The sequence below is a fragment of the Pholcus phalangioides genome, unplaced genomic scaffold (genome assembly GCF_987345545.1).
Source record: "Pholcus phalangioides strain wild (caught in Gottingen) unplaced genomic scaffold, Ppha-v1.0 ptg000015l_1, whole genome shotgun sequence".
NCBI lineage: Eukaryota > Metazoa > Arthropoda > Arachnida > Araneae > Pholcidae > Pholcus > Pholcus phalangioides.
The window spans coordinates 77,165,921-77,181,241 of NW_028301608.1; the positions used below are offsets into that span (position 1 = coordinate 77,165,921).

Here is a 15,321-nt window from a genome sequence, read left to right on the forward strand (position 1 = left end):
CTAGAGGTTCATAAAATCAAGCGTCAACTGTATAATGGTTAAATATTATGTTAGCTTTTGCAAAAATATGATGATTGTTAACTGGGGGTTTTGTGGTTTTGTGCCATATAATATAAAGACATTTGTTCTATTTCTATGGCTAAAAAAATATAGACTTCACCCTTAGACAATACTATGTCTGAAATCAATATATATTTTCCCAAAAACTTCACTTTTATAACAAGGTATGGTTTTTCATATACAGTATATTGTTCAAAACAGTAAGAGAAAGAGAGCATTTTTACAAAGACTGAATCAACATCTTGTAATTTCCCTTATATATTCATGCATGTACTTCGCTTGAAAGTTCTTTCAAAAGCACCATATTTTAATGTATACAAGGGGAACCCCTTTTTGATAAAAATTGGGTGCCAAAAATAAGAGGGGGTTTCTTATACATAGGTAGTATTATATATATATATGTATCTTTTCACCTTTCCTCCAATTTTAATCAAATCATCAAATCTTTTCAAGTTTTTCCAAAAAACCAGGGAAGGTGGTTGGGGGACCTTATACACATTAAAATGCAGTATATATATATATTTGATTTTTTATTCTCAAGTTTTTGCATTCTAGTAAAAATCTGTCATTCGCGGTGGAACAATGCATTCTTCTTGTTACTTTTAATGGAACAGAAAACTGAAATTCCCCAACCAATAAAAATGAAGAATCTGATGAAGAGACTTCTCGAATACAAGTAAAGTAACAACCATGCTTTCAGAAAATCACTTGGTTGGAGCAGCAACAGCATTCCAACTCAACAGAAATAATGTTAAAAAACACAGAGATTCAGCTGCACACAAAGCTGGTTACAATTATAGATGGTACTGGATTGTTACAACAGAGTGGTTCATATTAGATTAGCTAGAAATTTTGATTTATCTCAACTATGTTGGATTTCAATTATGTTGGATCAAGATTTTACTGCATCAAATACATTTAGAATAATTTAGCGAAAAAATGTTTTTTTTTTCCCTTTGAATCTATGCAGCTATAAAACAATTAATGGGGGAAAAACACCCACCAGGAGTTAGGAAGTTTGGATCAATAGGCTTCCCAGAGCATTTGCACTCTTCAATCTCACAATAGCTAACAAGATGAGACCAGAGAGCTGATTTTCCCTAAAAATAGAAAATTTTATATTTATGGTAAGTTTCAGAATATTTATACTTGTATTTTCTGTTACTAAAAATCAGTTTTACACTACATGAAACTGATCATTTTATTGAATACATATTCAAACAAATATAAGTAACACATTTTTTCTACAAAAAATCATTTTGAACTTCAAATTTGAAAACAAATAATTACTAATGTTTTTTAGGGAAGTGCTTGATTCAATAAGGCAAGGAAACACATTTTCTCATTCTCACACAGTACTACATTAAAAATCTATTTTCCCACTGTGACTATGCATTATAATTCAGTGAAATCTCACTACAATGATATTTGATACCACAATAATTAATCTCTCGTAATATTTTTTTTATCTTGTATGAATTGCTTTTAATCGAATGTTAAACTTCTATTGATACAAGGATACCTTTCAGATAATAAATTTTTCTATAACAATATTGTTTGAAGAGATTGAAATCACTCCAATGATATTTTTTTAAATTTTGTTTTAAATATCATTCAGTATATTTTTTAACAGCTTGATAATTTTTGTTCTTCTGAGAGCATCTAGTGACATCTAACAAAATTTACTGGCTCATTATTGATTCCCCTCATCTATTAGTTGAAGCGCGTGCATTTATTTTTTATAAATTTTGGTAAGGTTACCTCTTTTTTTCTTCTCTAACGGACTGCATGAAGCAAATCCTCAGGTTTAGGGGAGATATATCTTGGGTAAAATTAAGTTTTTAATAGTGAGAATTTGACAGCACAGTTACACAAAAATATTATCCCAGTTTTTTCATGACTAAATAAAAAATAATGATAATTGGCATAGTGAATTAGAAATTAAAATAGAATGATTTTAAAAAAACGCACTTGTTTAGACTGAAGACCATGGGCCCAAACCCTTTCCAACAAATCACAGAGACTGGCAATCAGCGTATTCTCTTCTACGCCATTGATACTTATCTCATTATGGCCAAGATCCACTGCTTCCTGACCCATTTTCTCCACAAGCATGCGTTTGGTCTGAAAACAGATGATATTATTAAAGGAAATTTAAAAATCATCATAATTTTTTTTCTCGAATTGACAACTAAAATTGTAAATCAGTGAAAATACATAAAAGTAATATTTGGTCGTCCCGCAAAAAATATCTTATATTTAACATACTGCTAGCACACATATTATCCATCTTTTTCCTTTTTTAATAGTTCGGAAAGGGGTAAGCGCAATATTTCACACTATACAAATTGCTCAATCAAATCTATATGGTTTTCAGAAAAGTACAAAATCTGTCATTCTATGGAATGCCTCATGGTTTTCAGGTTGCACCATTTGCTGGAGCAAACTAAGATAGGACCCAAAATCTTGTAGCTCTTGCTATCAGGACAACTAGGCTGGGAGAGGCAGGCAGGTCTATCGCCCAGGCGCTGGACCAGAAGGGGCATAAATTTCATTTAACCTCAACTTCAACGGGGGGGGGGGGGGGGGGGGGGGGAGGGGGGCTGCCAAAATGTGTGTTTCTGGAAAAAAGCATCTAGTTACAGCCCTGCTTGCTAGTACACATTGTCAGGCTGAAATGGTAAAGAGCCCAGTAGGCCTATTTTTTATTTAGTCATCAAAGTTACTGATTTATTTTTATTATTGAAATATATTTATAATTTTCTTTTTTAATTATTTTTTTATCTTCCTGGAGCTCCCCCCCCCCCCCAGGGAGTTCCCACTGAGCCTCTAGGGCTCCAGTTTAGAACCGCTGATTTGTATATACTTGCATATAGGGTGATTAAGCATAAAAATTTAACATAACCAATAATTTCATTGATATACTGTAAAAATATAGAACAGTATTTTTAGTTTTTATCAATTGAAATTTTTACCATTTACGGCATCTTTTTCCTTTGTTAACCAAAAAAAAACTTTATTTCACGAAAACTCCCTATCTTGAAATTTTTTTTTTTTGGTTCCGTCAGTTTTGAGATAGAGAGGTTTGACTGTATTTGCAATTAAACTAAACAAAACATGTAATGTACATAATAAACCTTACAGATTCTCCATTACACATATAATTAATGTTAGAAGTCAGTATTTTGTACTTTGTCTAAAATCAGGTATTCCATAGCAGTGGTTCTCAACCTTTTTGAAAACCCGTCTGGTGGATCAAATTTCTATGAGTCTACGGCCCAGTCTGGGGGTAGTTTAGTCAATAGTTTACTAGTTGATAAGACTATAATAATTAAAAACAACCAATTATTTTTATTCTGTGATAATTATTTAATTAAAATCCCTTTAATTGATTGATTAAACCCATTTAATTGATTCATTAATTAAAATGAATTTAATTGCTTAATTGAATTGTTATCTTAAATTGATATGACTTTTTGGTACTGTATTAATAACGCACAGAAGTCAAAACAAAAACGAAGCATTTCATCAGCAACTGCAGCAAATATTCTCATTGCATAGGTGCCAGAACCTTATGGCTGAGGGTTTTTGAGCCCCCAATATTTAATGAATATACAATGCAACGCATCACTCCTTCTCCTGTACAAGGGCTTGAGTTCCATATATAAGGGAAAACTGGCAACTTTCAGCCCCTTTTTAAATGTTTTATTCAGTGCCTCTGTCTCATTGGAAAATATACTGTATTTTTAATGTGCATAAGGAACCCTTTTTGCCAAAGAATGGGTCCCAAAAAATAGGGGATAGTATTATAGATTTATCCTTATACTTGAGGTGTTTTTTTTTTCATGTTAACATACAGTATTGATTGCAAATCAATCAAAAGGTCTTCATATTCAATTTTATAGAATAACTGTGCACAGTTTGCGAAAACACAAAGTTTTCATTCACAGTGTGGGCAATGGAAAAATCTTGCTATAAATTTTAATTTATTTGTGCTGACTTACACTGATGTAACACTTATTATTTAGCACTTTGTCAATACATAATTTAGTGTAAAATATATTTTACGGTCAAATTTTGTATTTAATCTTAGTTAGAAATAAGGTAAGGATATAAAAAAAATCTGTCTATATTGTAACTCACTATGAAACTCAGTTGAACAGCAGAAAATTGTTAAATTTTGGATGAAACACTCATTGCAGCATATTCACGATATATGATTTTATAAAATTGTGTAACTTTATAAATGTAAGAATCTTAAGCACAAATTTTTTCTACTCTAAACTTTGAAAATGTTTCTTGAAATTCGAAACAAAAATTTTGATTTGTAAGCCTATCATTTGAATATATGAAAAATACAACACTGGAAAAATATCAAAATGAAAACTCTTGCAACGTAATTCACTGCGTTCGTGCAAAGAAAACACTATTCGTTATCAACACTACCAGTTATGTGCACCTCGAATGACCAATTCAAAACACAATATTTTCTGTATGCAATAATCTTCATTGATTAGTTGTTGACATTTGCCACCCATGCCAAATAGTTAGCTGATTTCCGAGAACAGGTGAATACGTGCTTCATCGTCATAATTGGACTATTAGAGATGAGATTTTACCACTGGTCAAAAATAGCGACTATGATGGTGGAAGGTGGTTTTCTATTACCTGGAAATTCCCAATCACTCACCAATTATTCACCTTTGAAGTTGTGCGAATTGGGGCTACTGGTGAATAACACAGATGTTTTTAGTCTTGAAGGAATTCTACAGATACCAAGTTTTCTCATGACATTATTGTCTTCAGGACATTTTCTGAAGTGCCGATAATCGAAAATAGTGAACATGCAAGCAACAGGGATATCTGGATGTCAACAGAAAACTTTGAAGCCGTAGGAGATTTTTGGGAATGAGGGAGAGAGACAGGGCGAATAGAAAAATAATTTTTCCCCTTCTGTAATGTTCGAGATTCCTGATGGTAGATACTCAATACTGCAAAAAGAAAAAAAAAATACAATTAAAAGTACTAGTTTCGAGAGGGGTAACAAGAGACACGTTTTCTTTCCTTGGGGGCCTTGCCACAAAACAGGAACCTTCAATATTCCTATTATTTACGATTGCAGCAGGAAGCCTTTGTTCTAGAACTATAGGAAGGTTTTTAACAGCTGGCTGATGCGAAGATATATTTAGGAAAGAGAGAAAATTCAACTGCCTTTGCAGGGGATCAAATCCAAGTTTTTTCACTTTTCAGGTGTGAATGTCCTAGACCATTATACTACAAAGGCAAAGAATATTTCAATCTTTCCTTGGAACTCGTGTGCATTGAATGGGACCGTACATGGATGGTCTGACCTAACTCAGGCCAGAGTCCACAATTACTGACACTGACACCAGATAGCGACTTATCCGAGGATGATGTCACTCTCTGCTATCCATACAAAGGTTTTTAACAGCTGGCTGATGCAAATATATATTTAAGAAAGACAGAAAGTTCAACTGCCTTTGCGGGGAATCGAACCTACATCCTTTTACTTTACAGGTGAATGGGTGAATTCACCAGACTACAGAGGCAACGGATACCTCAATCTTTCCTTGGAGCCCATGTGCACTGAATGGGATCGTACATGGACAGTCGGACTCAGGCCAAAGCTCACAATTGCTGACAATGCCACCAGATTGCGACTTACCCGAGTCTGATGTCACTCTCTGCCATCCAGCAGAATTGTGATCTTTGTTCCGAGTTAGGTCCAACCATCCATCCATGTACGATCCCGTTCTGTGCACACGAACTCCAAGGAAAGATTAAGATATTCATTGCCTTTGTAATATAGTGGTCTAGGGCGTTCACCAGGAAAGTGAAAGGACAAAGGTTTGATTCCCCGCAAAGGCAGTTGAATTTTCTCTCTTTACTAAATATATCTTCGCATCAGCCAGCTGTTAAAATCCTTCGTGTGGAGAGTGACATAATCCTCAGATTTTTCCTTTTTCCCTGTATGATTTTTGGACTGAAAAATTTGAATAATATACCCTACAATAGTGAAATAAACCAATTGATTGTTCGTGGAAATGCTTTTAAAAATGAAAGGGTAGTGAATATATTCTTGCGGCCCAGTGCGATTGATCTCATGACCCAGCGATTAACAAACACTGTGTTCTATAGAATGCCAGATTTCCTACTTTGCTAGTAACATATATAAGAAGGTAAATAAAATAAGGACCTGTCCCCTTTGCGCTGGCAAATATAGATTTGGTTTTTGAGAAATTTTGCAGGACATTTACAGTAAGTAGAAAAAAACTAAGTTTTAGTGTAATAAAGTGAATGGATCTACAATAAAAATAATACCCGCATTTTGCATTCCTTTAATAGAGCCACAACAAATTTCCAATACGTTTGTGATATCAAGGCAGGAGATACATCATAATACTTCTGCGAACGCTGACTTTTGTTTTTTGTCTTGATGTCTATTTTCTAAAAAAAGCAACCATTCATAAAATATTGAAATTAAATTATGTTAACACATGATGTCATTTTACTTTTGTGAAATAATTTTCACAACTCAGCAACCAATCTTGATAGAAGGGATTTTTCAGCCACAAGTAATTAAAAGTACACACACTTGCTACTAATTTTTTGTTTTCTTTCTTTAAAGAACTTTGTAAAAGCGCTTCGCATCACTCCTAAAAATAAATATTATTTTGTTGACAGCATGGGCGGAGATACGGTGGGGGGGGGGGGCAGCGTGAAAGGTGAAGTTGACTGATCTAATGTATATACATATATGAATTGACATCATCATCGTGCCCCCCAGAAATAATGACCGTGCCAAAAAAACAACGATCGGAAGTTCATATTTTGAACTCTAGCTTTTATTCCATAAAAGTTGCAAGGGAAAAAATCAAGATCATTTACGATCATAAAAAAAATAAATGAATAAATAAAACGGCCAACAAATAACAACCGGCAATCTCAGGGAGAAAAAAAACAATCCCGACATAGACGCGGAAAAAAAAACCAGCCTACAGTATAAAGCCGAGCTCCCGTGAGGGTGGGAGCACGCCGCCGGGGATTTACATATTGCGTCGGGCCGAGCGGTTCCACGTGCACAGAGAATAAAAAGGGAAAAAAACATTCCAACATAAGTTTTTGGCGCCGCATGAACTGAACTGGATCATTTCGCGTCGACAGAAACGTGTTACGTAATCACACTACGCGTTCGTGTATTCCTACCGTGGCGCATCAGCTCACGGCCCTGGCATCAGCTACTCTGTCATCTGCATGCTCCGGTTTGAAGGGAAGTGAAAGAAAACAAAAATGAAGAGAAGATCGGTAAAACGAGTGGCGCACAATGCATTTGACTCCTCTAGAAGCAGTCGGCCAATCACGCCCGACGTAAAACACTGCCATGAGGCTTGTTGCGCTCTCTGGGAAAACAGTCGAACTTGCTTTCTTATTATTGGTAAGTGTACGGCGTGTCACGCTGGGCGATTCACTTTGCACGCGGCACAGAAAACCTTCTCCTACGAAAACCCGGCTTAAGAATAATGGAAAAAACGTGCTTCAAATCCAATTATCCAGGGTTATTGGCTGCTAAGGCTTTTTCCCTGTGCTTTGCACTTTTTTAAGGACGTCACTTACGGATTAAAAAAAAAGTAGCGAAAACTATTTCGGAATACACAAATTTTTCAAGGACTCTTATGGATTTTCAAGGCCTTGAAAATGAACTTTTTTTTTTCAAGGACTTTTCAAGGTTCGTACGAACCATGAATCTGGAGGAGTAAAATTGAATTTTGATACATGAATCACATATCTAGATGGGTATTGGCAAATACTGGACACTAGAATACCTGATGAAATAAAGATATACTCTATATTATTTCTTCCAAACCTGTTTCTTTGGTAAGGTTGTAAAAGACGAGTGAAAATTTAACACACTACTGAACTGAAATTTTTTAATTTTTTGTCCAGTTTCATTCTATTGCCCACATCATTAGAGTACCCACAGCATAGGCGTATGCAGAATTTTTTCAAGGGGGTTTCAATTTTTTTTTCTTCTCGGGGGGGGGGGGGGGTACGGGTTTTCCTGCAAAATAACACTATAATCTCAGCTTGGGGGGGGGGGTTTGGGGTTAGAACCCCATCCCCGCTTTGTGTACACCAATGACCCACAGAGCATTGAAAAACATCTTCAGACCATGGATATCCTGTGGGTTATATGCAGATTAATTACAGTGATAGATTTAATGCTTAAGGGAAAATTTGTATTATCTTATGGGTAAATATACTCTTCTTTTTCCAAGACTTTTCCATATATATCTGAGATTTCTCTTTCCCCTACAATTTTTTTTTTAAATTTTCACCACTCCTCTAGTAACCCGCATCAGTCTCTGAGACCTGATGTCATTTATTCTGATGTTGATTCATTCATCCTGATATTGATTCATTCATGTTGAAATTTCTTCAGCTTATCTCTTCATTTTCCATTTAACCTTCCTCTCGGTTCTTCCACTGGCACACATTCATTAATATTTTGAGAAGACTTTTCTCTACCATACTTAGTGCATATTTAAACACCAACATATTCTTTTTTTCATATTCAATCTTTCTCATAATGTTACTTTTCAATTCATGATGTTTCTTATTTCATTGTTGACCTAACTCATACAAATTTGAATAAAATTATGTAACGTGTTTCATAAGTTCAATGTTTTAACTTAAATTTCACCATTATAAGAAATTTTAATTTTTTTTTGTGCCCAATGTAACAAACGGGAAGCTAGAATATTTTTAAGATTTAAATACAAAAACACTTTTTCCTCAAACAAAATGTTTAAAATTTGATCACTTTTGAAAAATGATGCAAAATATTTTGAAAAGGGTTGACATTCTAGTAGCCCAAAAGAAATATTGTATAAGCACTGTTATATATACACTGAATTTTCTAAAAATATATAAAACACATAAAAAACTTAATACATTTGCATTTTCTTAATTTCATGGGAGTTAGTAGTGACTCAATCTTTAGAGGTTGTTTATATAAGGAAGAGACCGCTATTCACTTTCTTTGTGAATGTGAAATGTACTCTGCACACAGGTTTGAGCACTTGGGTCATCATTTGATTGAACCATGGGAGCTTCAAGACATTCCTATTAGATCTTTGCTAAACTTTGTTCAGCTATAGGTCTCTATTAAAGACTTTTTTTTTCTTTTTCTTTTGGGGATAGTACAACAGACCTCTCGTTGCAGTACTAGGTTCTATGAAACCACCCCACCCATAAGTCTAAGTCTAATGCATTTGCATTCTCCCTCCGAATTTGCTTACTGCCTTGTATGACGATACACTGATTTAACCTGTTTGTATACAAGCTGTTGGCAATAAATGTTAATAATCTGTATTAGACATCAGGATTTAAGCTAGATAAAAAATTCATTTAGCAAAAAATCGAAAATAGGGGGTACAAGCTTTAGCAAAATGCTACAATGCTAATGATTGATAGTTGGATGTCTACTTATTTTGTACCTTCTGTACGCATTTTTGCAAAAGTGGCTATTACCTCTTTCGCATTTTGTGAAAAATGCGACCGTAGTTTAAACCCTGTTAGACATATAGGCAATAAATGTGGTAGCCTTGTTCCACATTAGAAGAAGGGGAAAGAAAGAAAAAAAAAGTAATAAGGGTGGTGAGGAATGGGTGGGGAGATGATTGTATAAGAGAGTATTAGTACAGTGAATTGCTTTTTTCATCCTCACCTACAAACTCGTTTTGTAGTTTTTTTGGCTTGTTATCTTTCTCACTTCAGCATATAATTGTGTTGTTTAGTATATACTATGTATATGTATCTATTATGTACTTGTTCAGTATATAATAGAATGATTAGTTCTGAGAAAGATACGTTGGATGTGTTTGTGGAGGGGGAGAAAGCTGAATAGAACCACCACCATCGTTATCAGTTGATCATTATCTCGTTAAGATATCATGATGGTGGTGGGAGAACAGAGGAGAGGGGGGAAACACACATACGCAACTTTGTTTCATAGGGTTACAATAAACCTTTGCGATGAGGAAAAAAGAGAGTTTGTAGAAACAGTCAGCTGAATTTAGTTTATTCCACTGACACTTGGATGCAATATTATGTCAGTGATCATAAAGGGGTTAAAAAAAGGATTTTTACATATTGTGCCAGTGGATTGTTACTCTTTTCGAGATGAGAAACAGTTTCACAGATTATATCGGATATAAATGAGTTGATACGAAAAAAAATTAAAAAAAACAACTTACATGACACCGATTATAATTTGATTGAAAATACTGTGTATGATGTGTTTGTCTTCGATGTACATTAAAATCCTGTTTGATCCTACAAATAAAAAATACTATAGGCTACATATACATATTGCATAACATATAGTCTTCATATAATGAAGTCCCTTCATTTGATCAAAAGATGTTACACAGAAAATTAATTAAATAGAAACGATTTTCATTATACATTAAACAAAAATATGAATCTTTAAATTTCATTATACAGGAACACTCTTTAAACAGAAGTTATATAGGAGCTCAATATACAATTTTTTCATAAATTTAGCAAGTGATTTTTAACATGAGCAAATACTAGACTTTTCATTTTTTATATTAACTAGTTGATAACTGTATACTATAAATAATTGTAATAAAGAATTCCATGCAAATAAAAAACCCATCATAAAACATAATCTACTATATAAAATTATATTGCAAATATGATGTTTTTCAATTCCACACATAATTTGAAAGATCTTTTTTTGTTTCATGCTGAGGGAATTGAAGATTTTTTTACTATGCAATTATGCAGTCAACAAATTAAGTTTCTTCACTAAACAGGGTGTAGCGACCTGATTTACTTTTGTGGTATATTACTTTTGTATGACATGAATGTCGCTCTCCACTTGTTAATACAAGATATACAGAAGACTGGATGTTGTGAAGATATTTATTATTTGAGATGTTAATTTTTTAAGGAAGGAAAAAACTCATCTCTGCCTCTACCGGGAGTCTAACCCGGGTCCCTCGATTGCCGGACGAGTGCTCTGACCACTAAGCTACAGAGGAGATAGAGATTTTCCTTCGCTAGAGCGTATATATGCCGAACGGAACCGTGCAATGGACGGTGAAACCGATCAGCTAATAGCTCATGGACGACGAGCCACCAGAGGGCTATATATATGACATGAATGTCGCTCTCCACTTGTTAATACAAGATATACAGAAGACTGGATGTTGTGAAGATATTTATTATTTGAGATGTTAATTTTTTAAGGAAGGAAAAAACTCATCTCTGCCTCTACCGGGAATCGAACCCGGGTCCCTCTTATCGAGGGACCTGGTGGCTCGTCGTCCATGAGCTATTAGCTGATCGGTTTCACCGTCCATTGCACGGTTCCGTTCGGCATATATACGCTCTAGCGAAGGAAAATCTCTATCTCCTCTGTAGCTTAGTGGTCAGAGCACTCGTCCGGCAATCGAGGGACCCGGGTTAGACTCCCGGTAGAGGCAGAGATGAGTTTTTTCCTTCCTTAAAAAATTAACATCTCAAATAATAAATATCTTCACAACATCCAGTCTTCTGTATATCTTGTATTAACAAGTGGAGAGCGACATTCATGTCATATATATAGCCCTCTGGTGGCTCGTCGTCCATGAGCTATTAGCTGATCGGTTTCACCGTCCATTGCACGGTTCCGTTCGGCATATATACGCTCTAGCGAAGGAAAATCTCTATCTCCTCTGTAGCTTAGTGGTCAGAGCACTCGTCCGGCAATCGAGGGACCCGGGTTAGACTCCCGGTAGAGGCAGAGATGAGTTTTTTCCTTCCTTAAAAAATTAACATCTCAAATAATAAATATCTTCACAACATCCAGTCTTCTGTATATCTTGTATTACTTTTGTGATGTTTGCACACTCCTTATATTTATCGTAAATATTTTTTTCACAGGTAAATGAAACAGGCAAACATTTATTTTTATTAGTGAGACATATCTAATGTGAAACCATGTGTGTGACACTGTTCAACATAGGTTTAGCTGTTTGTGAATCAGAGGGGTTGCCTTATTATTAAAAGATTAGACTGGAATTGCTTTACCAAAATGTCTGTGGTTTAATGGCCAGGTGAGAGACATGCAAAGTCTGATTTTTTCTGATATTTTACATGCTGATTATATATGATTTATAACAGCAGATGTGAAACAAAAAAAAACTTGAGTACTTTGTACAGTCAGCGGGGCACTGAAATTTTGATCGACCTTCGAACTGTTCTAACACATTAGTTAAGAAGACAAAAAATAAACAAATGAGCATAAATGATCATTAGAATATTGGTTATACGTAGGACTCCACCCTGATTGGGATGGTTGTTCGATAGTAGCTGTTATGGTCTCTCGTGAAGAAGACGGTCATTGTGGTGATGCAAAGGGTTTTGAAAGCTCTAATTATTGTTCACTTTGTCAGATTTTCTCATCAGTCAACTGAGAAAATAAGTTTCTGAAGAAGATTTGGTCGTGGGCTCTCCAGTTCCTGATCAGGTGAAATCAGCAAATTTGGAAGAAATTTTTGATTTTTGAAGAAAACGTTGAATTGATGTGATATTTTTACTTTTTAAATTTAATATTTAGAGAGCAAATATGCAAATCTTTTTATGTTCATTTGTTTCATTAAGCAAAATTTGAATCACTTTTGCACTGTATTATACTAAAAAAAAACTAAGAATACTTGCTAATGAAAATTTTGTGTCTGTTAAATCAATGTTGTAAGGAATAGTTTATTGAACGGAGAAGTGTATTTTGGTCTGTTGCACTACTGCTTTGAAAACATGACTTTCATCTGAGTTTTGTCCAAAAAAGTTTGGCTTTGAATGATGCCATTGATCATTATGTTGACCGAAAATTTCAAAAATGCCTATTCAGTGAACAGAGACTCATGTTTAGGATAGCTACTACTACTTAACAGTGCATACACCTAGTAAACATTCCTCTGGGAAATTTCTAACAAATAGGTATATGCTGGAAAGTGTGTTCCACTTTGTGTGGCACTAATACATTTATGTTGCCACAATCACGTGCGCTTTGTGTTCTAGCGATGCTGCCATCTGTCCTACATATTTTGAAATGAAAATGTCAGGTGTCAGAACTTTTATATCATGTAAGTATTGTGCTGAAGTTCTGCCTGTTCTCTGAGGTAACAAATTTTTCAAATGGAAGACTGGTTTGCATTCGCAGCTCGAAGTTGGAAAACCGCAAAAAGCCATGTTTAGGGTAACTACAGCCTCTCTCTCTCTCTCTCTATCTCCTAAGACAAAAATGATGCATCACAGCTCAAAAAATTCCGGTCTCCATGGTGACATGTTCTCAAATGAAATTAGAATTGAAGCATTGTGATTGCTAAAGTGGAATTTGAAACAGCACTAAGTTTTCAAAACTTATGTCAGCTTGTCAGCTAACATGTATAACGTAGTAAACTAAGTTATATAAAATTGAAAAAAAATTGTGATTTTGGACTGTTTTTCCCAAGAAAAAAAAATAGTTTGGTGCTAAGACACTTCATGGTCATTAGGTGGCAGACGTATATGATTGGTGATGAGATGTAGCTATGGTGGCACACCAACTAGAAACACAGCCACACATATGCTCAGAAACTTGTTCTGGCATGTACCAATTTATTAGAAATTCCTTGGAGGAATGTTTATGAGATTCATGTATGATTTAGTAGTAGCTATGCTGCAAGGGAACAAACATTAGAACTCATTTACATACAGGTGTTCGTATTATTTTGTTCACCCTCTGTACATCATACTGACATCATGCCAGCTTTACAATAGCCATTTCCTACATTTGTCCATTCATTAATGACAAATCATATATAAAGTTATATTGAACAAGTAACTTGAAACATGGATATCAGTGATTTAAAAAAATGCAAATAACAAGAAAAAGTCAGACATACTATGTATAGTTCTATATGCCGGAGATAAAGGGCACTAATGTCCATTTTCATCAATATTGGGATAATGCTCTTAATTTGCTATACTTTTGTTGTACAACATAGGTATAGAATACTAAATCCTATTTCAGCAAATAACAGAGATATTCACTGTATAAAATAAGAGAGCTCCATAGAAAGAAATACTAAAAAAATCCTTAAATAGTTCTCCTGTGAAATTCCCCTTTTGTGACATGGTGTGCCCGTTACCTCGGTATACAGAGTTATACTTATACCATAAGATTATTTACCTGCTTTCTATTCCTCCATCATTTAATTTTGCTACGTCTAAAAATGGGAACTGACCAGGTAAATGATTCTTTTGAGAAGTAAATTCAGGAAGTTCTTTGATTGATTTAGGCAAAGGTGCAATTGTATCAGCAGAGTATGCACGTTTTTCAATTAAAATTTCTAAAAAGTAAAAAAATTAATGTTTATAAAATATCTCTTAAATATAGTCAATTTTTAAAAGTACAGATTAATGTAATATTAAATACTTTTTTGTAATTTGCTTAATTTGTGCAAAGGAAAACTGTGGCCATCCACTATGGAAAAGAGTGAGTAAAAAGATAGGAATAAATAAAAGCAATGAAGGGTCAGTGAAAAATTTCTTGTCGCAAATTATTTAAATACAACATCAACAGGGTGGAAATACATTCAAAATTTTTTCCTACTACTTTTGACATTTTGTTTTATGTTTTAAAAGCTGCTAACCTCATATATCGTGTACACAGAGCAATAAGCCCTAGATTTCATGGAGTAATATAGCAAAAAATGTGTTAGATGTATAAACTAAAGGAGCGTCTACATACATGCTATGCATTATCCTTGAGTGGTTTGCTGGGATTTCCCATCTACGTCAGCGTTAGAATTAAAAAATTAAAGTCACTGGTCCCACGACCAGTGAATATAAGAACCTACTGGTCCGCAGACTAGGATTACCAACAATCCTACTTTTTGATGTCATTTCAGAGCTTCCTCCTGTTTCGCAAAATTCACCCTTTTGTCCTCCTTTTCAGGTTTAAGGAATTATTTTCCTTTTTTTCCTGGTAAATTTTTTTTCCACTTTGAAACATATATTTCTTCATTGATATGAGTGTTTTTATGCTTTTTACCCCACACACATTCACTAATAGCCGCTGAAATTACCAGAATTTTTTCTGTTTCTGCTTTTTTTAGTAGTTCTATTATAGATTTGGAAAAATTATTGCTGTGGCTGGTCGGTATGGAGGTGTCATCTACTGTGTAA

The 15,321-nt window shown here is 34.5% G+C and overlaps 1 protein-coding gene across 2 annotated transcripts in view; it reads right to left on the reverse strand.

Annotated features, from left to right (window-relative positions):
* pns (DENN domain containing pinstripe) overlaps nt 1-15,321 on the reverse strand; it is an 83,169-nt gene that overhangs the window by 36,538 nt on the left and 31,310 nt on the right. For both annotated transcript variants that reach the window (XM_089244359.1, XM_089244358.1), the window contains exons 11-15: nt 14,324-14,483; nt 10,338-10,416; nt 6,403-6,528; nt 2,032-2,184; nt 1,064-1,160 (exon numbers count right to left, since the gene is read on the reverse strand). In XM_089244359.1, coding sequence (XP_089100485.1) covers nt 1,064-1,160; nt 2,032-2,184; nt 6,403-6,528; nt 10,338-10,416; nt 14,324-14,483 — 615 coding nt within the window. The remainder of the gene's footprint in view (nt 1-1,063; nt 1,161-2,031; nt 2,185-6,402; nt 6,529-10,337; nt 10,417-14,323; nt 14,484-15,321) is intronic.